At 39.3% G+C, this 26,168-nt stretch overlaps 1 protein-coding gene across 4 annotated transcripts in view; it reads left to right on the plus strand.

The window, feature by feature from the left end:
- The window catches only part of Bub1 (BUB1 mitotic checkpoint serine/threonine kinase), a 49,734-nt gene extending 23,925 nt beyond the window's left edge, over positions 1 to 25,809 (plus strand). For 2 of the 4 annotated variants that reach the window (XM_076833416.2, XM_076833417.2), the window contains 11 exons: positions 40 to 42; positions 3,350 to 3,524; positions 4,611 to 4,698; positions 7,344 to 7,582; positions 8,523 to 8,666; positions 17,445 to 17,560; positions 17,826 to 17,987; positions 18,163 to 18,320; positions 18,416 to 18,590; positions 24,214 to 24,320; positions 25,614 to 25,809. In XM_076833416.2, coding sequence (XP_076689531.2) covers positions 40 to 42; positions 3,350 to 3,524; positions 4,611 to 4,698; positions 7,344 to 7,582; positions 8,523 to 8,666; positions 17,445 to 17,560; positions 17,826 to 17,987; positions 18,163 to 18,320; positions 18,416 to 18,590; positions 24,214 to 24,320; positions 25,614 to 25,809 — 1,563 coding nt within the window. The remainder of the gene's footprint in view (positions 1 to 39; positions 43 to 3,349; positions 3,525 to 4,610; positions 4,699 to 7,343; positions 7,583 to 8,522; positions 8,667 to 17,444; positions 17,561 to 17,825; positions 17,988 to 18,162; positions 18,321 to 18,415; positions 18,591 to 24,213; positions 24,321 to 25,613) is intronic. The other 2 variants (XM_076833418.2, XM_076833415.2) reach the window with 2 other exon arrangements.
- Positions 25,810 to 26,168: the final 359 nt, after the last annotated feature.

A 26,168-nucleotide genomic window follows, 5' to 3' on the forward strand; every position in this document is an offset into this window, starting at 1 on the left:
AACAAGCCACCTGGGGATATTTGTTTTTCCTAGACGGAGGAAGTGAGGCCTACAGTGGAATATCAGTGAGAAACCCAGCAAATCTGAGTCCAGCTGAGATGGACCATCTTCAGCACAGCTCAGCAGGCACCCTTTGCCCAGTAGCCCACCGCATTCCACTACAGTGGCCTTTGTGTCCATCCTCATTGACTTCCACCCTGGCCCTAAGTGTACCCCACAGTGTGCTTGATTCCCAGCCCCTGCCTGACCCCGTGGCAGTGAGGCACCATTGAGAGCCACTGGCTCACCAAGCACCTCACTAAGACACCGAGCCCTGGCTCCTATTTGTAGTCCCTTGGGGGATTGTTTGGATGAACTATTGCCTGGCTCCCTAATCCCTTTGATCTATTGAGCTTAAAATTTCCACAAATAATGAAGTGAATTGCAGACATAGTGCCAACACTTTAAAGGTACATTTTGCTGAACTATTCAACAATATGTACTTTTACCAAACCCACAATGCATTTTCCACATATCCTGATGCTAAACATAAGCCAGCACTTTATCTTGTATCACCTGAAGAAGCAATCTGCCAGTTTCGCCTCCATTGGAAGAGATGGTGGATTTTATGAAGATAATGCAGAAGATATAAAAATCATGTGTGAGAACCAAACCCACATAAGTACAGTTATCTCACACTAGACAAAGGCACCATAAGCATACATTGAGGAAAAGATAGCCTCTCAACAAATGGTGCTGGGAAAACTGGAAATCCATCTATAGCAGAATGAAATTGAACTCATATCTACTAGAAGAAAATGTAGGCCCAACTCTTCATCATGTTCACTTAGAAACCAACTAAAATGCATGAAGCAAATTCAAGAATCAATAAATGAGATGGTTCCAAACTAAGAAGTTTAGCAAAGGAAACAATTGAAAACATGGAGAGAGGGGAAATTCTCTCCCCTACAGAATGAAGTAGAGCATTTCTCCAGCATATGCAAAGAAAATCCAAAAAACATAACATCAAAAAATGAAATAACCCAATCAGTAAATGGTTAAAGGAACAGAACAGGCACTTCACTGAAGAAGAAATACGAAAGGTCAAATCATACATGGAAAAATGATCAACATCTGTAGCAAATAGAGAAATCAAATTAAAACTACACTGAGATTCCATCTCACTTTAGTCAGAATAGCAATTATCAAGAATACAAGTAACAATAAATGTTGACAAGGATGTGAGGGAAAAGGTCTACATACATTCCTTATGGGACTGCAAATTGGTGCAACCACTCTGGAAAGCAATGTGGAGATCCCTTAGAAAACTTTGAATTAAACTACCATTTGGCCCAGTTATCCCATTCCTCAGTTTATACCCAAAGGACTTAAAAACAGTACTACAATGACACAGCCATATCAGTTCACAATAGCTAAGCTATGGAACCAAACTAAGTGCCCTTCAACAGGTGAATGGATAAAGAAAATGTGGTATATTTACACAATGGAACATTACTCAGGTATAAAGAAGAATGAAATTCTGGCATTTGCTGGTAAATGGATGGAACTGGAAACTATCATGTTAAGTGAAATAAGCTGATCCCAAAAAACCAAGGCCAAATATTCTCTCTGATATGTGGATGCTAATACACAATAAGTGGGGGGGTGGGGGCAAACAGAAGTTCATTGGATTAGACAAAGGAATGAAGGGAAGGGATGGGAATAGGGAAGACAACAGAAAATCCGACATAACTTTTCTATATTCATATATGAATACACAACCAGTATAACTCCACATCATGTACAACCACAGGAATGGAATCCTATACACCATGTATGTATAATATGTCAAAATACGGTCTACTGTCATGTGTATCTAAACAAATTTAAAAAATAAAAACCATGGGTGGCATTGTAAGGCAGCCAAAGGGGGTCATGAGCTATGGACCTGACTCAGCAATTTGTCTTTCCCTGCAGACTCTAAATAACTTGACCTGTAATTCTGTTCTTGGAGAAGTGCCTGATTCTAGGGGCTGGGGCAAGAAAAATACAAGATAAGTCTGGAGCATATTGTGCTAGAAAATTAAGGAAGAATTTTGGGTTTTGTTTTTTTCTATAAGAAAACCAAGAAAGATGTGGCATATCAAAAGAATATAGATGCCAACCTGAATGAGCCAATGGCTGAACCTAGAAAAATTTGAACAATAAGTAGAATAAAGTAATATTGAATTATAACCCAAGAAATAAAACAGATATTGATATAAATAAAAGGGAGCAAAGGATAATTCTTCCTTAGAGAATTCCAAGTGATGTGGAAGGCATCATTAGAGTCCCAGGAAAATAAATGCTCTAGGCAAGATCCACTGAGGAACAGACATTGGTGAGCAAAACTTCAGGAAGAAACGGGTACTTCTGGAGCCTCCAAATATCTCACCACTGTTGATTCTGCGGTGGTTTAACATTTGTCCACAAATGCTTTAATGACATCCTAGAAGGTGGAGTTTAATTTACCTCCCTTGAGTGTGGGCAAGACATTTTTCCCATTCTCTAACAAATAGAGAATGGGAAAAAATGGTTTCCCGTGAGGAAACCTCACAGATGCCTTCTCATTGATTGGGTTTAACCTCACCAGGAACAAGCCACGTGGCTAGCTAGCATGCATCATGCATCCCCACTGTGTAATGAGAAGGCCCTTTACCCCAAGTTTTCCCCAAAACCTATAATTCTAGTCTACGTGTGAGAAAACGAGCCCAAATTAGGGGGACATTCTGCACAGTTCCTGACTAGTGTTCACAAATTTAAGTGCAAGGAAAGAGTAGGAAGCACTGATAGATGGTCATAGACTAGAGGAGACAAAGTTAACAGGACAGTGGCACACACATGCCATCCTGGACTGGATCCGGGACAGCCAAGGGATATTGGAGGGGACTTGTGAAATCTGGATAAGGACTGATAGCTACAAGTGGTGTTTAACTTTTTGAAATGTGCCAGGATCTAGAAGAAATTGACATTAGTGGGAGCTTAATGAAGGTTATATGAGACTGTGCTACCTTTGTAATCTTTCTGTAAACCTGGAATTTTTTTTTTTCAAATTTAAAGAAAAATGTAGAAGTAAAATAAAAAAATGTGACCCTTGTGTTGTGGTTCCACTGAGATGTATTAAAGATGAGGGGTAAAATGTTTTTTGGAGACAAAATCTCGCTGTGGTGCTCAGGCTGGTCTCAAACTTCACGTGATCCTCTCACTTCAGCCTCCTGAGTGGCAGGGATACGTTCTGTACCACTGCACCCAACTTGAAGTCTTAATGTCTTAAATTTCATAGACAAAACAAGAAGATTGCAATTATTTTTCAGCTCCTCCTTTGTTGTAGGAAGTGCCTCATTCTGAAGAGTTTTTGGATGATTCAACCATCTGGGGTATTCGCTGCAACAGAACCCTGGCACCCAGTCCTAAGAGCACAGGGGACTTCACCTCTGCTGCCCAGCTTGCATCTACCCCCTTCCACAAGCTTCCATCAGACGCAGTGAACAATCTGGAAGATAAAGGTATGCGACATACTTTTTCAGTGTCTGTCTTCTACAAACGTCGGTTTGTTAGTATTATAGTGTTCTTGAAAATTCTAAGGGGGACGTTCGAAAACCATAAAGGGGTTTGGAATCCATTAATTGTTTTTTTCTTTGGCATACTATCTTCATAAAGTTCACATATTTTGAAAATTTAATAACAGATCATAGGTAGAAAGGGGGGAAACTTATAGAAGCATATAAAGGCAAATATACAAAGTCCAAACCATACTCCAAACAGGAGTATGATTATGTTTTTCAAAAGTCAAGAGGGGAAGCACTATAGATAATTATTTGAATACTAAAAATACTAAACATGGTTTCTACTTTAATGAATAAAAAAATAGCCAATTTTGGTCCTTGATACATTTCTATAAATTTTTATTATTTCAGACATGCAGCCAAGGATACATTACACATAAAATAATTTTGTTTTTTAGTGTTTTGCTTCAAGGGAATAATGACAAAACTCACAAATAGTCTTTTATTTATACTGCATCCCAAATATAGCACCCTATATAAAAGAGATTTATATATCTGAACTAAACCCTGATATGTGGCATTACATTGAGCACAGATAATTATTAGTTTTTTATTACCAACCTACAGTATACATACTATGAGATCTGGGACTTTGGTACCATTTCAGTGACTACCAATTTACCAGCCAAACTCTGTCACTGCTGGTACTTCTTGAAAGCAATAATGAAATAACTGCCAAGGAATTTCACTTCACTAATCTCCTGAACCTGGCTGTGACCTGTCACCCATGTCAGTGACCACCTGTGTGGTCATCCTGTCTGGAGTGGACCTGCTCCTGTCTAGACTCTTTGTTCTTGAAGGATCATTATAGATCAGATGTCAAAACTGAAGTGCTCCCCTGTACGAGAGATGTTGAGTGATCTTGATTTTCTGCATCTTATCGCACTTTGCCATGGAACACTATTTTGAAATTATAATGAAAGTCATCATATAAAGGAATTCTAGAATTGTAACCATGTCAAATGGTATGCGTGTGCATACACATGCATGTAATGTTTGTGTCTCTCATTTTTTTGTGTATTTCAGAAAACATGATAGCAACGCAGTGCACCCATGTGCCGTTGAGTTCTTGTGTTGAGAATGTGGTGGAGCCCTTGAGAGACAGAAAGTTCAGGTAACTTGCAGTTGTGCCCTTCTCTGCATTTCCACTTGAGCTTTCCTTTTCCAGATGTAAGAGAATGCCTAATCCCATCCTAAACAACTCATAAAGTGCTTATCGATTGGCAGCTTTTAGTCAGAAGGTCCTCTAAGCCCAGTAATGAGCCCCCTACTTGTTATCAGGAAAGTGAGAGAAGTGGCTAGGTTGACAGAGTCTGCAATTGACTTGTACTCATTTGGGGATTAGAACTGGAAAGCCTTTTACCAAAAAGAGACCCTGCCATGTGAAGACTGTTGCAGAACTGAGCAAACACAGAATTGCTTTTCATACCCAGTAAAATTGAGAAAATCAGTGACTTCCTTTTAAGAGAAGAGAGGGTACTTAAGCCTCCTAAGGAATAAGCAGTAAAGGCTGACTCTGAAAAGGCACTGTAAACCCCACCATGTCTGCGCAGGCTGTAAACCTCAGAGATCCTAACCAAGGCTGCCACCTTCTAGGTAACTATTTTATTCTAGACACAGTACTTACGCTTTTCCTGGACTCTGTCTTTCAGTTAGTCCTTATAATAACTGAGTTGTGGGGACTATTCTTTCTTTTTCCATTATAGATAAGGAAATTGGGTCTCAGATAAATTATTGATCTAAAGTCATAAGGCTTCAAATTTACAGAATTGGAGTGTGAACCTGTATTTGTCTGAGTGCTGACCCCTTCTTCTCACTGCCTCTTATCAGAAACCCACAAGGCACAAGTTCAATTAAAAAGCAAAAATCTATTGAATTTGCATTAATTTTATTATTTTATTATTCACTTTCTATATGTTTATGTTCATTTATTTTTTTTCTTAAGTAATTTCTGTTCACATCTTTTATCCAATCATTTGTTTATTTGGGTCACAGTTGAATGAGGTTTTTGATAACAAGAGCCATCAGGAGTGGCTAAGCCCAGCCAGACCTTTGACTCACAAGAATGCCATAAGCCATCCTTGATGTAAGATTAACTTAGAAGTACATAGGGCAGAAATCCCAGTTGCTGGCTGGGTGCATCCTACCCAAGGAACTGTTGTCTTTGGCCCCGTGTGACAGTTCAGTTGCAAGGAAGCAAGGCTCACATGAACCAAGTTCAGGAGCCTCGCTTAAGAGCCTTATGCAACGCCTCTATCAGGTCCCAGGGTGCCCACGAGAAAATCCACTGGGCACAATTTCAATTAAAAACCAAAATTTATTGAATTTGCATTATTTTATTATTGGTGAGTTAACCATTTTCTACATGCTTATGCTAATTCATTTTTTTCTGAAAAATGAATAACTGAAACTATGGGTTCCTAGCAGGTATTTGTAATTCTACTCCAGATACAGTTAACCAGTGAGGGTTATTTTTAACTATAACCAGTGGTGACAGAGTAAGTTTTTAGGGGAAAAGAGCTAGCAGTTAACAGACTCAGATTCTTATGGACAAGAGAGAAAGATTTTGTTAATCATTTATGCATTGACAGTAATTTGTATACCCATGTTACTAGTAGCGGTAGTATAAGGTTTGGAAACAATTTTTCAATGTACAGGTAAGGTACCCCTAGTGTCTGTTTGAGAAGCCAAATACATGGCCAGTACTATTTGAACTATCATGGTCTTGGGAAACTAGGGAACACTAAGAAATTGTCGCAGGTGAGAAAGGGACATATTTATTTGTGATATATATGTATAGATGTAAGGGTTAAATGTGGGTGTAGAGATATACACGATTGATTCTCATTGTTCCTTGTAGTGAATACTGGACACTTGTCCAGGGGAAATACAGGCTTATCCTGTGGGCCTCTGTTGCCATGTTTGTTTAAAGTCACCTTATTTAACACATATTACTCATGACTTACATTGCACTCGTGCCTGGATGAGGCTTACCTGTTTTCTCTGTAAGGCATCTCAGAGCCTTCTTATGCTTAGGAACAATAGACACACTTCAGCAAAACACCTGAAATCCCAACAAAAAGCACAGAAACGCAAAAACCATGGCATTAGACTCCAAGCAGGGCAGTGAGGAGCATAAGCTGTAGGCTTCACCTTGCTCCACCTGGCCTGGGAATATGCACCCAGATTTTTCATTTCTTTAAAGTCTGCAAATGACTGAAAATTATATGAATGTTGATCTGGATGTTTAAGTAAATTTTAACACATAGGTGCATTCACAAATATGAAACCCATGAATGGGAATCAGCGGTGTATGTATGTATATGCACACACCCATATGTATGGAAATATGTAGGATTTTGTTAGATTGTGGTTGACATTTTTTTTTGTTGTCTGAATGTTATAAAAGAAGTCATTTTTAGAAAGAAGTTAGATATCCAGTCTTGATCATAGCAGTGCTACTGAGATACCCTTTCTCCTGACATTCCATGCTAAATAATACCAAGCATATCACCACTCCCATTTATTTAGTATATCATCATGTCTTTGATTTTTATTTCTATTAATATTGGACTAGCTTTGTATTTGCCTATAGTTGTATAAGAAAATGATTTAATCAACTCAGGCTGTGCAGCAATTTTGAAGTGACATTCCTAGAATGAAAAGGAAACTCTGTTGCAGAACTTTTGTGTGATCAAGTCCAATAGGCTTCTAATAATAGGGTGTTTTTATTTTCTCTATAATTTTCTCCACATCCAGTCCAATTCAAGAGAAGAGCCCAGAAGGCACATGCCCAAGAGACCTCTCTTTGGCATCCTTGCACCATCCCAGCTGGACTGCCCCGGTTGCTGCACTCACCCAGGAAGCTGTACGGGGCCTTGAAGCTTGTAAACTCACAGACACTGACCAAGCCGTTGTGGAGGATCCGTCCAATGCCAGTGCCAGGCCCCAAGAAGACCGGATGCAGACGGGTCCCCATGGGGATGTCAGCGCTCCAGGTGTGCCCAGAGGCTCAGGCTTAGTCATGCCATTAGGACTACAGCATAGGAAGAGCTGTTCTGTGGAAGAACTCAGAGGGGGACCGGTGTGTCACTGAGTAGAACCTACAGTCAGACACTTCTCACTGTACTGAAGTGCAGTCCAGCAGGAATGTACTTGAAGGGCAAATCAATCCATTTTAATTTTAGATTTCAAGTTAAGTACTGTTGGAAGAGGGAATTGGAATACAAGGGCCTACTGTGTGCCAGGCATTTAATCTAATGCTGTTTTCCCGACTTTACAGAAAAGTCAACAGAGGGTCAAAATTAAAGAGATCCTCCTACCACCCCTTGTCACCCAGACAGTCTCACCTACTGGTAGAGAATATGGACCAGAGATGGAGTGGCTAGGGGACAAGGCTAGATTCTACCCTAGGAGTCCTTTCATAATTGCCACTAATAAGAATATGTTATTATTCTAAGTTGGAGAGAAACCTTCGTTTTCCCTTTAGAAATTGTTTTCTATCTTGGACCAAAGTACAACTCATATGTGCAGATTGTGTTCTGTGGGTATAAGTGGGAAAGCAGTTAAAGACCATGTATCTGTCTGAGCACATTTGAGGTCACTAACCCCATCTGTGCCTTAAATGTGCAGCCATAACTGCTAAAGGCAGGACCTAGGATTTTTGGTGAGTGGAGTGAGATGCAGCTGATGTCCCTTTGTCACCCTAAATGTTGATTTAAACTTCCAAATCCAAAATGGCAGACGGTCAACTGCACAACTCCCAGTTCTGACTTTTGTAAACAATTCTCTATTACTTGAATCAATGCTCTATAAAGGATGAGACTTTTGAAAGCTTAATTAATGAATGAATGTCTCCACTTGCTTTATCTAAAATTCATTTAGTAAAATCTTTGAATACTGAACTCATGTTTCTTTTCTTGTTCTTATTCCTTTAAGACTTCACTATTGAGAATCCATGGGATGATAAGTTGATTCTCAAACTTCTATCTGGGCTTCCTAAACCAGTGAGTTCCTATACAAATACTTTTGAGTGGCAGTGTAAACTTCCGGCCATCAAGCCCAAGACTGAATTTCAATTGGGTAAGAACTCTGTGGGTGATACAGCTTTGAATTCTCGATCATCCATGGAACGTTGATGGTGATTCATGTGTATGTGAGATTCTCCTCCTGTCCCCCAGCCCCAGTAAAGAGTTACAGCTACAGTATTGAGAAATCTTGTTAATCCATGGCTATAGGACCATGAGTACTGTTGGACTAAAACACATTTAACTCAGAGATCTCTATCAAAGTAAAAATGCACGGGCTTAGGCTGGGGCAGCTCAGCAGCAGAGCACTAACCTGGCATGTGTGAGGCTGCAGGTTTGATCTCCAGAATTGCAAAATTTTAAAAATGCAGTTAGACTATTTAAGAATTTCTTGCAGATTTTATAGTCAAAAACAGGCATTGATAACAAAATGAGGATTTTTTTTTTTATTTGCCATTCTGACTACTTTTCAATATACTGAGGCACTAAGGACGTTGATAACAAGCACATGTGCAACTGTCAGTTTTTATCATCCAAATGGAAACTTGTTTTTTTTTTTAGTACTGGTGCTTGAACCCAGGACCTCACACATGCTATGCAAGGACTCTACTACTGAGCTACATCCTTGGCCTTTTTTATTTTATCTTGAGACAACATCTCCCTACATTGCTCAATCCAGTGTCAAACTTGTGATCCCCCTGCCTCAGCCTCCTAAGTAGCTGGGATTACAACACGCACCACCACACCTGGCAGAATGAGGAAACTAATTCTGTATGGACAGTGTGTGTTACATGTTTCTTAAGAAGAGGGATAGTATTATATACTCATATTTTATAATATTTCTGGAAAACTCTTGAAGAATACTCAAAACTAAAATGGTTGACTTATTGGGAGTGGGAAAGTGGGTGGATGTAGATAACGCGAGAGCAAGGCTTTTTACACATAGAGCCGCCGTAGGCCTTCAGAACAATTGAGGGGCCATCAGAGTTCCCCATGCCCACCTCCCTGCCCCTCACCCAGATCCTCTGTTAGCGTATTGTATAAGTGTGCCTGCTGTTTGTGACAGTGATGAGCCAGTACCGGTACGTGGCAAAAGTCCACGATTTCCTTCGAGGTTCCCTGTACTGTGTGTTCTAGGGTTTGGAACGCTTGGCAGACCTCCTTGCTGCAGGGCACTTCAGAATAATTGGCCTGCCTTGAGTCTCCTGTGCTTCCCCCTTCTCCCCTTCCTCTGCATCCCAGAAGCCCTGGCAGACACTGAATGGGCCCTTTTTTCCACAGTTGGCCTTGAATCACTGAATAGTCCCCACCCTCTGGCTGGCCCTGTACCACACAGCTCATTTACCCATTTACCTACTAAAGGCCACCTCGTTGCTTCCAACTTTTGGCAATTATGAATAAAGTTGCTTTAAACATTATATGCAGGTTTTTCTATGGACGTATTTTTAACCCATTCAAGTAAATACCAAGGAGTGTGATTGTTGGATTTCGAGGCATGAATATACACTCATCCCTCAGGTCTGCACAGGCTAGCTCTAGGAACCCAGTGGGTGCCAAAGTCCAGGATGCTCAAGTTTCTCATATAAAATGGGTAGCCTTGCATATAACTTAACATATACTTTGAAAAATTTTGAGGTTACTTACAATACTTTGTACAGAGTAAGTAGTTGATATGCTCTATTATTTAAGGAATAATGATTTAAAAATATCTGTACATATTCAATCTATATTTGGTTAAGTTTATAGATTTGGGGGCTGGGGATGTGGCTCAAGTGGTAGCGCACTCGCCTGGCATGCCTGTGGTTCGATCCTCAGCACCACATACAAACAAAAATGTTGTGTCCGCTGAAAACTAAAAAATAAATTTAAAAAAAAATTCTCCATCTCTATCTCGCACACACACTCTCTCTTTAAAAAAAAAAAAAAAAAAAAAAAAAAAAAGTTTATAGATTTGGATCCTCAGATACAGAGGGCTGAGTGTTTGCTTATATGAGAAAGTGCCAAGCTCTGCTAGTGTGGCCATACCATCTGCGTCTTTATCAGCAGTGAGCAAGAACTCCATGCTACACCCTCGCAGCTTTTGCTGTTGTTTTTACCCTTCTGGTAGGTGTGCAATAGTGTCTCACTATTTCAGGGTGACAACAGTGATGTTCAACAGTGAGAGTGAACATTTTTTCATGTGTTTACTTGCTGTCTGCATACTTTTAATGAGCTATGTGTTCAGATCTTTTGCCCATTTTTAATTGTCATATTGTTAAATATCAAGAATTTCTCAAATAGTTTAGATAGCAGTTCTTTATTAGATACTTGTTTTGCAAAGATTTTCTCCCAGTCTGGTTTGTCTTTTTTTTTTTTTAAATTGTGTCTTTTAAAGCACAGAAGTTTTAATATTAATGAAGTCCAGTTTATCAGGTTTTTTTCCCCCCACAGGTCATGCTTTTGGTGTTACATCTAAAAACTCATTGCACCAGTGGAAACTTAAATAGTCTTCTGTATTCTTTTCTAGAAGTTTTATAGTTTCATGTTTTCCGTTTCGGCCTATGATCCATTTTGAGTTAACCTTTGTGCAAGGTATTAGGTGTGTGTCTAGGTTCATTGTCACTTGTGCATGTCTGGATGCTTGGCACCACTTACTGAAGACACTGTTTCTCCACGAGTCATGTTTGATCCTTTGCCCAAGAGCAGTTCTAAGTCTGTGTGGATCTGTTCTGGACCCCACTCTTTTCCATGGGTTTGCTTGTCTCTTGCCAGCACCACAGGGTTATGGTCAGTCTCAGAGTGGGATGAAGTCAGCCCTTTACTTCCTTCTTCCATCTCAATATTGTGTTGACTTTCTGGGTCTTTTGCCTTTCCATACAAACTTTAGAATCAGTTTTTGTTGGTGTCCACAAAATAACTTCTAGATTTTTATTGAGATTGCATTTAGTCAAGTTGAGAAGAGATGACATCTTGACAAAATTGAATCTTATCCCTGTTCGTGGAAATCTCTCCAATTAAATCTCCTTTGATTCTTTCATCAGAGTTTAGGTTTTCTCATATAGATCTGGTACATAATATATATTATTACCTAAGTATTCTTTGTTTTTTAATTTCTCATTCTAATTGTGTATTTCAGGAACATAGGGAAGTAATTGTATTTTACATATCTGCTTTGTGTCCTATAAGCTTTCTGTATCCACTAATAGTTCCAGGAGATTTTGTTACTATTGATTCTTTAGATAGTCCTGTCATCTATAAAGAAAGATAGTTTTATTTCTTCCTTTTCCAATCTGTATACTTATTTTTTTTAAAATGTCTTATTGCTGGGCTGGGGATGTGGCTCAAGTGGTAGCGTGCTCACCTGGCATGCGTGCGGCCCGGGTTCTATCCTCAGCACCACATACAAACAAAGATATTGTGTCTGCCGAAAAACTAAAATAAATAAATAAATAAATATTAAAAATTCTCTCTCTCTCTCTCTCTCTCACTCTTTCTTTAAAAAAATAAAATAAATAAATGTCTTATTGCACTAGGTGGGAATTCTAGTACAATGCTGAATAGAAATGATAAGAGACAAGCATCCTTACCTCATTCCTGACCTTGGGGCTGAATCTATGTAGTGTATCTCCATCAGTTCTGATGCTGACTATAGGTTTTGTACATGTTCTTTATCAAGTTGAAGTTTCTCTGTTGCTAGTTTGCTCAGAATTGTTATGAACGGATGTTGGATTTTATCAAATGTTTTTCCTGCATATGTTAATATGATCATGTGATTATTCTTAGCCTGTTGGTATGATGGGTCAGATTAACTGATTTTTAGATGTTGAACTATCCTTGTGTTTCTTGAATAAATCCCACTTGATCATTGCTATGGTTTGAATTTTCCCTTCAGATGTCATGTTTAAATTTAATTGCCATTGTCACAGTTTAAGAGGTGGGATCTTTAAGAGTTGATTAAGCCATGCAGGCATACCCTTATGATTGAACTGAGGCCGTAGTTGCTGGGTGGGTTAGTTGTAATGGGGGTTCTGGCAGGCCATCACCCGCCTCACCCTCACTATGTAATATCTCCCATCATCTTGGGATGGACCATGAAGATCCTCACCAGCTCTAGCCCCTCAATCTTGGACTTGTCAGCTTTTGGAACTATGAGCCAAATAAATCTCTTTTCTTTATAATTTATCCAGTTCATAATATTCTGTTATAGCAGCAGAAATCAGACTAAGACAGTCGTGGTATATAACTTACTATATATGTCGTTGGATTTTACTTGCTAATGTTTTGTTAAGATTTTTACATTCATGAGAAGTATTTGTTTGTAGTGTTTCTTATAATATCTCCATCTGGTTTTGGTAACCTGGAAATGCTGACCTCATAGAATGAATTAGGAAGTATTCTCTACCACTATTTTCTGGTAGAGATTATAGAGAATTTCTATAATTTCTTCCTTACAGATTTGATAGAATCTGTCAGTGAGTGCATCTGAACCTGGTGCTTTTGGCTTTAGAAGATTATTAGTTATTAATGCAATTTCCTTAATTGATGCAGGACTATTCCAATTATCTAGTTCTCTTTATGAGCTTTGATAGATTTTGTCTTTCAAGGAATTGATTCATTTCATCTAGGTTTTTCTCATTTGTGAACATTATGTTCTGAATACTCTTTTATTATGTCTTTAGCATCCATGAGCCTTTCATTTCTCATTATTAATCTTCTCAAAAACACAACTTTTGGGGTTTGCTTATTTTTCTCTCTTGATTTCTTTCATAATATTTTCTTTTGTTTATATTTAATTAGTTCTTTTTTCTAAGTTCCTATGGTGGAACCTTAAATCATTAATTTTATATCTTTTCTTATTCTTATTCTTACTTTTTTTGTAAACAATTCTTTTTTAAAATGTGTTATTTTTAGTTGTATACTCTTTCTTCTTTTCTAAGTCCTTTATGAGACTTCTTCAATCCTTGTGTTATTCAGAAGTGTGTTTAATCTCCCAAGATGTAGGGGCTTTCCAGCTGTCTGCGTTAATGGATCCCCAGTTTAATTCCACTGTGGTCTGAGAGCAGACATTATACGATTTTTATTCTTTTAAATTTGTGAAGGTGTATATTACAGCACAGAATGTGGTCTGTCTTGGTGAATGTTCCAAGTCAGTGTGAGAATATCATATACTCTGTAAATGTCATTCAGATCCAATTTGCTGGTTTTCTGTTTAAAATCCATTTCTTCTTTTTTTTTTTTTAATGTTCATTTTTTAGTTTTAGGTGGACACAGTATATTTATTTTTTTATTTTTATGTGGTGCTGAGGATCGAACCCAGTGCCTCACGCATGCCAGGTGAGCCCTCTACCAGTTGAGCCACATCCTGAGCCCCTTAATGGTCCATTTCTGATGGAAGGATATAGGAGTCTCCAAGTGTAGTAGTGAAGTCACCCATTTTACTTGCATTTCTATCAATGCATGCCTCATATATTTTCACATTCTTTCATGAGATGTATACACAGCATGTCCTGTTGGAGAATTAACCTCTTTTTCATTCTGTAATGCCCCCTTTTATGCCTCTTAATTTTCCTTGCTCTGAAATCTGCTGTATGGAATTAATATAGCTATTTCTGTTTTCTTGAGATAACTGCTAGCATCCTATATCTTATTAACTGTTAATCTGCATTTGTCATTATACTTTCAGTGTGTGTGTTTTCATTGGTGGGTGAAGATCATTGGTGTTCTGAGTGATTATTGATGTAGCTGAACTCCTGTCTCATATTTGTTAGTTTTCTAGTCATTACACTTGTTCTTTGTGTGTTTTTTTCCCCACTCTCTGCCTTCTTTGGCTTTGAGTTATTTCATATTCTGTTGTGTCTCCTCTCTCAGCATATCAATAATATATCTTTTCCACATTTGTAAGTGGATTCTGTAGAGTGTGCAGTATATATACACTCAGAGCCAGTCCAAGTCCACTTTCTGATAGCACCTCACCCCCTCACAGCAGGGCCCACACCATGCGGCAGGGGTGTCATTCCCTCCCTCCTGCCCACCTCTTCTGTCATTGCTGCCGTTGGTTTCACTTATCCAGTGGTATGCCACCACTAGGTGGACGCTGTTGTTTTGAACAAATGGGTTTTTGTTAGATAATTTAGAATAAGAAACATCAAATATTTTACTTAACACTCTTTGAGTCTAAGTTTCTGGCCTATATTATCTTCCTTCTCTCTGAAGAACAGTGCACATTTACCAGTGACAGATTCCCTCCATTTTTTGTCTAAGAAAGTCTTTATCCTTCACTTTTGAAGGACAGTTTCATGAAGTAGAGCATTCTAGCTGGTGGTTTTTCTCTTTCAACCCTTTAAATGTTGTACTGCACACTCTTGCTTGTGTGGTTTCTAAGGAGAAATCTGATGTACTTATCCTTGTTCTTCTGGAAGTAAGCTCTTTTTATAGCTATTTCTATTTTGTAGCATTTTTCAAAATTTTCTTTGTCTTTGATTTTCTGCATTTTCTTTGTGATGTGCCTAGGTGTAGGTTTTTCTATCTGTCCTGCCTGGTATTCTCTGAGATTCCAGGATCTGTGGTTTGGTGTTGGTCTTGAATTTTTGAAAACTCACACTTTTTTCTTTTCTTTTTACATTTCAGTTTTCCTGTTAGTGTATCCTGGAGCTCACTGATTCTTTCCCTGGCTGTGTACAGTCTACTAAAAGACATTCTTGGTTTCTGTCACCGAGTGGGTTTTTTATTTCTAGCATTTTTTTTTTTTTTTTTTTTTGCTTCTTTCTGCTTATATGACCTATTTGTTCTTATAAATTGTCTCCTTTTTCTGTTAGAATCCTTAGCACATTGATAACAATTTTAAAAACTATTCTGGTCTGATAATGCTGAAATCTCTGCCCATTTCCAGTGCTTGTTCTGCCTCCTCAAGCTGTGTTTTGTCTTTTAATATGCCTTGTCAATTTTGTTGCTGGCCAGACCTGATGTACTGTATAAATGGAAATGAGATAGTTAGGCTTTGGTGTAACCTTTATCTGGCTAGAAGTTAAGCTGTGTTGTCTTCCCTGTTGCCTTTAAGGTTCCCTAGAGACTTTCTTTTTATACTAGGGATTAAACTCAGGGGCATTTTATCACTGAGCACATCCCAGTCCTTTTTATTTTTTATTTTGAGACAGGGTCTCACTAAGTTGTCTCCTTAGTCACTGAGATTACAGGCGTGCACCGAACACCCGAGAGTCATCTTCTTAGAAAATCTGAGGAGTACTGTCCTTCCCATTGCTAATTCCAGCGTGGTGTCTGCTGTGAATCTCTGTATCTTCCTCTCCGTCTTCCCACTTTGGGTGCAGCAGTTTTCCCTCTGATCTCAGTTTTTTAATAGTCCAAGAAGAGCTGTTGAATTTCAGTTGTTCAGTTACTTTCTTGCCATAAAAATGGAGTGACAGCTTTCAAGCTGCTTATGTGCTAGACTGGAGATCACAGATCTTTTTTTTTTTTTTTTAAATATATATTTGATTTTGAATGGGAGGATTATTTTTAGAATTTTTAAGAATCAAATGCAACATCACCATGGTCTTTTTCTCCAAAATCAATAACTCCAGTGTAACCACAAGTAAAATATAAACAAACCCAATTTGAAGGACATCTGACTAGTACTCTTTGGAACTATCAAGGTCGATTAAAAAAAAAAGGACAAGAAAAGTCTGAGACATGTCGCAGGCTAGGAGTAGCTATGGAGATAGAATGACTAAATATAATGTATCCTGAAACACAGAAAAATTAGTGAGTCTGCAAGTGTGGATTTCAGTCAGCAGCAGCACTCCTCGGTTGGTTCCTTGTCTGTGACATAAGAGCCATGTGGGCTGCATGCAGGGGATGCAGAAACTCTGCTTTCTTGGCCACTTTTTTATCAATCAAAATCTATCTAAAATTAAAAGTTGAATTAAGTATTTTAAATTGTCTATTACAAATGTTGCTATAGTTTTACTTTGCCCTTTTTATTTTAATTTTTTTGTTTTGTTTTAATAAAGTTTTATTTTTCCAAATGCACAGTTGCTTGGACCTGCTAGTGCACCTGCACAGCAACAGGGGCATCTCCATCTCGGTATTTCTGGTGCAAATTACTTGAGCTCTGTGCTTTGACACCAGTTTGAAAAGTCTTTTACTGAGGAGCTCCTGAAGGGCTGCCCTGGCCAAGGAACCGCAAGTCCTTATCCCTCGAAGACCCCAGCTGTGCTTAGAAGCTCATAGTTGGGAACTTCCTTACAGAGTTTGTCATAAGTAGCTTTGTCAGACAAGACTAGATGTTGAGCTTGACCTGATCTTTACCTTTGGACCACTTCTTCTTTTCAGTGTTGCCCCAGATTTGTTCACTGGGCCCTTGCCTTTCTTGGCCGACCTTCCGGCATCTCTCTTTTTGTCACCCTTGAGCAGCATTGCAAAGCCTGGAGAGCAGCAGCAGCTATTGGAGCCTTGTCAAGATTTCTTTTTTATTTTTATCCTATTGTAAAACGTGTTTATTTCAAAAAGCTTTATGTATCACTTCAGGGAGGATTTCTCCTGTCATCTGCCTACAAGATGGACAGCACAGGTACTGCTCATTTTAAAATGCGAGAACCTTGATGGGGAGGCGCTAAGTGCCCAAACCCATGCACCTTAGTGACCCCCGCAGGCTGCCCTGAACTTGGTAAGGGGGCTCTTGTTGCAGGTATTTACTTCCTTTCATCTAAGCCTGTAAAACATTTCCCAAGCAACTGTGGCCATTTTTATTTATGAAAGCAATTCAAGTACAAAGAAAATTTTACAAATTCTTCATTTGGATAAAGTCCTTAATATTTTTGAGCCCATTTGTCATTATGACACATTTATCTCTTCCCAGGTTCTTCACTGGTCTACGTCAATCACCTTGTTGGAGAAGGGGCCTTCGCCCAAGTTTATGAAGCTACCCAGGGAGATGTGAATGAGACCAAAAATAAACAGAAATGTGTCTTAAAGGTAAATGGTGCAAATACATTTTTGAACTGTAGAGAAATGATTTTTAGAACTTAAAGTTTGTCAGCCTCTTTTTTTTTTTTTTTTTTCTTTAAGACAGTGATGTTTTTATTGAGCAATTAAGAAATAAAACAATACTATGAGGATCTGGAATTGCTTTCTGCAGAACAAATCATAATATCATTGCTTTCTCATGTCCCTTATTAGAATACTATTTTCCAGAATGTGACTCTGGATATAAATAACACATACCTGATTTTGCTTGTAGGTCCAGAAGCCTGCCAACCTCTGGGAATTCTACATTGGTACCCAGCTGATGGAGAGACTAAAGCCAGCTGTGCGCCACATGTTTATCAAATTCTATTCTGCCCACTTATTCCAGAATGGGAGCATCTTGGTAGGAGAGCTCTACAGCTATGGGACACTATTAGTAAGTGTTCTGTTTTTATAATATGGATATGAATTTAAGTGCATTTCTGGTTTGTGCCTTACCCATATATTTTCTGGTTAGAGCTTTAGTTGGGGTGCTAAACAGGGGCAAAGTCCTTGACTTGAAATTTCATTAATCCTCATCCAACTCAGGATACCATTTGCATTGTTTCTAGAATGCCATTAACCTCTACAAAAATACCCCTGAAAAAGTGATGCCCCAGGCGCTCGTCATCTCTTTCGCTATCAGGATGCTCTACATGATTGAACACGTCCACAGCTGTGAGATCATTCATGGAGACATTAAGCCAGACAATTTCATACTGGGAAACAGGCAAGTGTGGACCTCTGAACAGGGTTCTTTCCTGTACATCTAGCAGCCCTTTGTCATTTGTGCTCATTTCTTGCCCTGAATTGTATTTAATCTAGGTTTTTGGAACAGAACGATGAAGATGGCGATGTGTCTTCTGGTTTGGCACTTATTGACCTGGGTCAGAGTATAGATATGAAACTTTTTCCAAAAGGAACTGCCTTTACAGCAAAATGTGAAACATCTGGCTTCCAATGTACTGAGATGCTCAGTAACAAACCATGGAACTACCAGGTACGGACCTAAAGTAAGAGGTTTGGAAAATTTTCCTCTGTTGTACCTACCAGATTTTCAAAATGAATTTGGAATCTTGTTAGTTTGAACTGGTCTCTTGGACACAGTTGAAGAAGAGATGGGGGCCAGGAACGTGGCTTAGAAGTAGAGCACTTGCCCAGTTAGCATGAGGTCCTGGGTTGACTCTGTAGCTCAAAGAGAGAGAAGGTAGTAAAGGAGAGATGGGACTTAAGGCTCAGGGGAAGGGAGGGATGAAATTCTGTTCCTGAAGAGTACACTTTTCTTATTATTCACAAGAAGGAAAGCAGATATGTTCTGAGTTTGACCCTAGGAAAGGTATTTAATGATCTGTGAACCCTTCAGAACGAAAGTCTGCCACATGAAGCCAGCTTAGACTGGGAGATAAAAACAGAGCAAATGGTTTTCTTTATGGCCATGGTTAATAGAGAGACCCACCTCACTGCCCCCAGGGGAATCAGCTGCATGTCTTACAAGTGGGCAGGTGGTTCTGACAGTGAGAGTGGCACAGAAACTCAGGTGCAGGACCTGATTCAAACAGTGTTAGAAATGGATCATTATTATCCTAAAAGTCTTCAGAAATTTCACCAAATTAGAATACAGATGACAAATATAAAGAATACTTAATAGAAATATGTAAAGTTTTGAACCTGGATTAATAAAACCAGATGCCTGGTTACCAAGTGAGGACTATGGCTTCCAGAAGCCCGTGATAGAGGGGAAAGGTCGGGAGTCAGGTCTAGAATATCAGACCACATGCTGTTCTGGCATCTCCTGGGGTGCAGGGGAAGGGGAGGAGTCCAGTCTGTTCTTTTCAGCCATCCAAAGGACTTACAGTATATTCAGAGAGTAGCCACGGACTCCCCATGGAAGGATTAGCACTTTTCTTTCCTTGATGTGTCTTTATCTGGTTTTGGTATGAGTGTGATACTGGCTTTATAGAATGAATTTGGAAGCGTTCTGTCCCTTTCTGTTTCATAGAATAATTTGAGGATCATGGCATTAGTTCTTTAAAGGTCTGGTAGAATTGAGCTGAGAATCTGTCTGGTCCTGGACTTTTGTTTGTTGAAAGACTTTATTACTGCTCTTTGTCATCACAAGTTATTGGTGGGTTTAGGTTTTCTATATCCTCTTGATTCAGTTTTAGCAGATCATATTTGTTTAGAAATGTATCCATTTCTTCTAGGTTTTACAATTTATTGGAGTAGAAGTTTTCAAAATAGTCCCTAATGATCCACTGGATTTCTTGACATGTGTGGTGATTTCTCTTTTTTTATCTTTAATTTTGTGAATTTGTGTCCTTTCTCTTTTTTCTTTTGGTTCATTTGGCTAAGGGCTTATCAATCTTGTTTATCTTTTCAAAGAACCAAATTTTTGTTTCATGGATCCTTTCTAATTTTTTTTTTTTTTAATTCTCAAGTTAATTGATTTGGCTCTGATTTTAATTGTTTTCTCCTACACGTTTTGGAATTGGTTCATTCTTATTTTTCAAGGGCTTTAAGATATATCATTAGGCTGGTTTTAAATTTTCCTCTTAGAACTGCCTTCATAGTATTCCACAGGTTGTTGTTTTATCACTATTCTTATTTAAGAATTTTTAAATTTTTTTTTTGTGTGTGTGTTTTCTAAGAGGTGATTTGTGACCTAAAATATGATCTACTTTGGAGGAGGTTCCATGAACCATGGTCAAAAATATTCATCTGATGTTGGATGAAATACTCTATAGATCTCTGTTCAGTCCATTTGATTTATAATATCTTTCAGGTCCTAAGAGTCTATACTGAGTCTATGTCTTGATGACCCATCTAATGGTGAGAGAATTGTGTTGAGATCACCCAGTGTTACTGTACTGGGGTCTTATTAAGGCTTTGAGTAGTATCTCTTTTATGTAATTAGTTGCACCCAATTTGGAGCATAAATATTTGTTCTGTTATATCTTCTTGCTGAATTGTTCCTTTACCAATATGAACCTTCTTTGTCTCTTCTGATTAATTTTGGTTTGAAGTCTGCTTTGTCAGATATAGAGTAGCTACTCCTATTTATTTTCAGGCTCCATGCACATGGTATATCAATTTCGTTGTTTACTTTCAGCCTGTCTTTGCCTCTAAGGTGTGTCTTTTCGAAAAAACATACAATTGAGTCTTGCTTTTTAATCCATTCTGCCAGCTATGTCTTTTAATTGAAGAGTTAAGACCATTTACATTCAATATTATTATAAAGAGATGTTTATTAATTCCTGCCATTTTGATTTATTTATAATGTTTAATTTGATCCTGTTTCTCATTTGCTTAGTTACCCTTCCAATGAGATTTGTTTAATTGTGAGCTTTGGGGTTTGGTTATTCTGTGGAGTATTTGTATTACCGGTTTAGTAGTATAGAATTCTTCTAGTTTCTGCTTATTTTGGAAGGTTTTTATTTCTGTTTCAATTTTGAGGGATAGTATTGCTGGTTCTAGCAATCTTGTTGACATTTAATGTCTTTCAGAACTTAGACCACATCATTCCAAGACCTTATGGCTTTTTGAGTTTGTTAAAAAATTAGAAGTGATTCTGATTGGCTTACCTCTAAATGTGACCTGACTTTTTTTTCTTGAGACTTTTACAATTTTATCCTTGTTCTCTGTGTTAGTCATTTTAATTATATCATGGCATGGATAGGTTCTTTTTCAGTCATGTCTATTTGGGTTCTGAATGCCTCCTATATCTGGATGTCCATCTCATTCTCAAGGTTTGGAAATTTTTCTGTTATAATAATTTCCAAATTATTATATTAATAATATTATAATAATTTTCCTGAAAAGATTATCCATCCTATTAGCCTGATTCTCACAACCCTCTTCAATTCTAGTGATTCTTAAATTTGGTCTCTTAATGTTGTCTATTCTGAATGTGAGTATGTATTTTCTTTAACACTATCTGAATGTTCAAGACTAGCCTTTGTCTTCCAGCTCTAAGAGTCTATCCTTAGAATTTTCTACTCTGTTAGAGAGATTTTTAGCTGGACAGTTTATTTGATTTATTATGTCTTTATTTCTAAGATTTATGTTTAATTCTTTTTTATTATCTCTCTTTGTTGAATTTCTCATTCATATCCTGTACTGATTTCCTTAATTCATTCTGTTTTTTCTGAGTTCTCTTGGAAGTCATTGGTCATTTTTATAACCATTCTTTTGAATTCTTTATCTGATATTTCATCCACTTGAGTATCTTTGGAGTAAGTCGCTGGTGAATTATGAACTTTAGGATGTATCATGTTATCTTGTTTTTTCATTTTTCTTGTATTCCTGAGTTGGGTTTTTTACATCTGTTGGGGTGGATTTCTCTGCCACTCTTACATGTAGGCCTTTTTAGGGCTCAGTCTTTACTTGCCAAAGTGTCCTCAAGTTCTCTAGACTGAGACACCCTTGTAGGTGTGGTATCCACAGACTCTCTGTTAATTCTCTTTTTTGGTGTAGCAGTGGGTGTCTGTAGTGGGACCTGAAGGACCACCCCTAGCCATTTCTATTCGGAGCCTGATCATTGGTTTGAGTTTTTATTTCTTCTATTCTTTGTGTTAAAGTATAGCTGATGTTTGTCATGTGCATGGAGCAAGGTGTGCTGTCTTGTCACCGAGTTGAGTTCAGCAGCAGAATCTCCACCCTGTGAACTTGTAGTGCTTGTAGATTCCCAGCATCTCTCAGAATAGGGTAAAACAAACAATAGTAACAACTGATGCAAACAACAGACAGCATTAACGTAGATATCTGTTTCTGTTAAAATAAATATCTACTATGACATTTAATGTCAATTACCACAAAAAACAATGGTGTGGTCTATTGCCAAACAAATAAGTAGCCATGAACTATATCTGGCAATAAAACAAACAACAGGTGCCAATTATGTCATCCACAGCCATAATCATTTCAACAGCATTAATGGTGGGAAAGGAGTTATATAAACAAATTAGTGCTAAATTTGGTAAAATACAAGTAATTAAGAGAAAAGAAAACATGATAGGAAGGTCAAAGTGTTTATAATTCAAAAAAGTGAACACAGAGAAAAGAAGAGATGTAGCAGGTTTTAAGGAAGGAAGAGAAAGAAAACAAGAGAATTTGACTGTCAGCAGAAGACAGAAAGAAACCAATGAAAAGAAAACAAAACTAAAATATACAAACCCCAAGCCCTAATCCTCCAAAGGCAAGGAAAAATAACATTAAAAACATGCTAAAAATGAGAAGAAAACAGAAAGAAAGAAATATGTGTGTATGTCCATGAACCAATCAGCACATCAAGAACTCTCTCACACACACTCCCCAAAAAGAGAAAAGATTCTTAATTTAAAAAAAAAAAAGAAGAAGGAATCATCTCCACTGAAGTGATCAAAATAGTCAACAAGAATGTGTGGTCACTGCTGTGCCCACCCGTGTTTGTTCCTCCCTGGGCTATGACACAGAGGGCCAGCAGCGCCTGGGATTGTTAACTCCTTACACCTTTGATGTTGCTCCTGAGTGGCTGGTTGGAGTGGCCTAGACTAAAGCTGGCTGAAGCCTTTCTCAGCTCCCTTCTCCCCAGCAGGAGGTAGGGTGCTGTTGGCTGGAGTCTGTCTGCACAGGCCCAGTACTCCAGGGGTGCTGCCGCAGAGTTCTAGGAGGGGCCCAGTGGCTTAGATCTAATAGGGCCTCAGGGACTTTGTTTGGTAGTATTTGCTAATGCATGGCAGTTGCCCAGCTCTGTCAAGGGATCTGAATCTCAGGATCCTCACAAAAATTCTACTCTTGAGGAAGGGAAGCCACCCCTCCTCCACATCCTCCACACACACACCCCACATACCCCCCCACACACATTCATTCTCTCTCTCTCTCTCTCTCTCTCTCTCTCTCTCTCTCTCTCTCGCCTGTGAACGTGCCTGCCCAGGCTTAATCCCTCGGCGTCTTCACATACACCCGTTCCGAGTCCCAACCCTCCTCAGCTGGTCATGTGAGCACCAGACGCACAGAGAAGATGGGTTCAGCTCTCCTTCGCTTTTCTGATGTGGATTCCCCTGGGTACAATCCTGGTGTCCATTTCCCTCACGTTCTACTAGGAAGACTCTAGGCCTAGACCCTAGGTGGGCGCTCACCTGAGAGCATGGCTGTGTTGGCGCTGCTCTCCCTGTTCAGCAGCAGGAACTGCAGCTGGAGGCTCAAGGCTCCCGCCTCAGCTCCCCGTGGCTGTTTGAGAAACACAGAGCACTTTCCATCAGCTCAGTGCAGGCTGCTTTTCTGATCTCAGGTTTTCTCACAGCACACCACCTCGTTGTATTTCTCTGCGTTCTCCCTCCATCTGGTGAACCACCACCACCACTGCTGCAACCAGCTCAGCTCCAGTGCTGTCTCTGTTCGGTGTACCTGAATTTCTGAGTCTCTTAGTCACTAGGACTGTCTGGCATTGAATTTTAGTGAAATTCCTCTTGCTCACCTCACTGAGAAGCAGCATTCCTGCTGCTTGAATCCCCAGCCATCAGGAATCAACTTCCAGAGTTCTTCAAAGATAAACTCCTGTGACTTAGCTTGGTGCCTATGTTAGCACGTGGTGATGGGATCATGTGTGCATCGCCATGAGTCATGGGACCTCGCTTTCTTGCCAGGTGGATTACTTTGGAGTGGCAGCCACGGTGTACTGCATGCTGCTGGGGACCTACATGAGGGTGAAGAACGAGGGAGGAGTCTGGAAGCCTGAAGGTCTTTTCAGAAGGTAGGTGTCGGCATCGGGCTACAGCGGGAAGAGAATAACTAGGGTAGTAACAGGTTCCATCTGGCTGAAGGGGATCCCTTAGGCAGTGTGGCCACAGCACAAGGCTGGCCCTGGGCAGGGAGTGGTCACAGGGCTTCCCACTTAGCCGGCAGCCCAAGAACCCCTGGGAGCTCTGGGTGGTGACAGGCATCCCGCCCAGGCAGGTGTCCCAGAGCCTCAGGGCTGTGCTTGCTTGTTTTCTTGTGTGTGGAGATGCAAATAATACTCATCCTACCTTCCTCAGATCTTTCCTGTAAGAAGCCAAGGAAATACGTAGGAAGTATTTGTTACATGCTTGTTCCTTGTCCAGTTACACTTTCTTCTCTTAACTTTTTTGAGGTATATTTAAAACATACAGAAAAATGAACTCATCTTCTGTGCGCAGCCAAAGGGAATCTTATGTGCATATATACCTTCTGGGAATAATTTCAACTGCGATTCCCCTGGCCTTCCCTACCCACTTCCAAAACAGAAAAAGAAAATTGGCAGTAATTTTATAAAATGCCTGTGCCATACATAGTGAAGCTTAGATTCAGTCCCTGGAGAAAACTTGGTAACTGCTATGTCTTATTCTGCATAATGAGCCATTATATCTAACAAGTGCTTTATGCTTCCTCTTGCTCGTAATGGAAGGACCAGATGGTCATCCAGAAGGTCTCCACCTCTGGGCACTAGTGTAAAGGAAAGCCTGAAGCCAGCCCTCTGCATGGCCCCACTGCCATCTTTCTGTGCTCTGTAGCTCCTGTAGTTGACTTTAACCACTAGAGTAGCCAGAGCTCTTCGGTCAGCTCTCTCCTGAGTAGGGCAGCCTGTCCACCTAGTCCTGGCACATGTCCAGATCACAAGATGCTGACAGTATGGTAGACACAGGAGCCAAAAGCAAATGGATCTTTTTTTAATGAGGAGAGGTAGCACTGTTACCCAGACCACCCTCTAACTCATGATCCTCTTGCCTTAGGCTTCCCAGCCCCTGGGGTTCCCTGCATACACGACACCCAACACAGATAGATTTCCTTTAAAAAATAAAATCGATTTTTTTTTCACTGAAGAGTTATTGCTAAGACTGCTTATCTTAAATCCTGTTTTGGGAGCCAGGTGTGTGGAGACAATTAATTGGAACTTTAATTTCTCTAATGTGGGATAGATTGGATGTGTTCACTCCTGATGGTGAGAGTTCTGTTTCACTGCCCACCTGCAGCAGTCAGGGCCAGAGCAGGCTGTGTTCCATCCGTGGCCGGTATTTTCTCTCTGCAGGCTTCCTCATCTGGACGTGTGGGATGAGTTTTTTCACACCATGTTGAATATCCCGGACTGCCATCACCTTCCATCTTTGGATTTGCTAAGGCAAAAGCTGAAGAGTCTGTTTCAACAGCACTATTCCAACAAAATCAGGGCCCTGCGAAACAGGCTCATTGTGCTGCTCTTGGAATATAAGCGTTTGAGAAAATAAAATTAACTGTGGACACTTTCCCAGAAATCATTTTGTAAATACTATTCTCTTTCTTTGAACCTTGATGTTCTTCCAGATGTATTGTTGATATGTTTGTTAAAAATAAAGTTCACGAAATACATCCATGTGACTTAATTTTTATTAAATTTTCCAGCAGAATAGACAAAGTGGCAAGCCCTATGGGGCAGACCTGCTGGCCCTCTTGGCAGACAGACATTCATGTCCTTTATGTTGCATTTTTGTTTGCTATCTATGAATTATGCATTCTAATCCTATTACTTCAAAGTACCATCAATGGAAAAAATCTCAGATCTTGAAAAGAATTCTCATGAGCTGAATAGACCACTGGTCCAACTTAG

Source organism: Callospermophilus lateralis, chromosome 14 (assembly GCF_048772815.1).
Source record: "Callospermophilus lateralis isolate mCalLat2 chromosome 14, mCalLat2.hap1, whole genome shotgun sequence".
NCBI lineage: Eukaryota > Metazoa > Chordata > Mammalia > Rodentia > Sciuridae > Callospermophilus > Callospermophilus lateralis.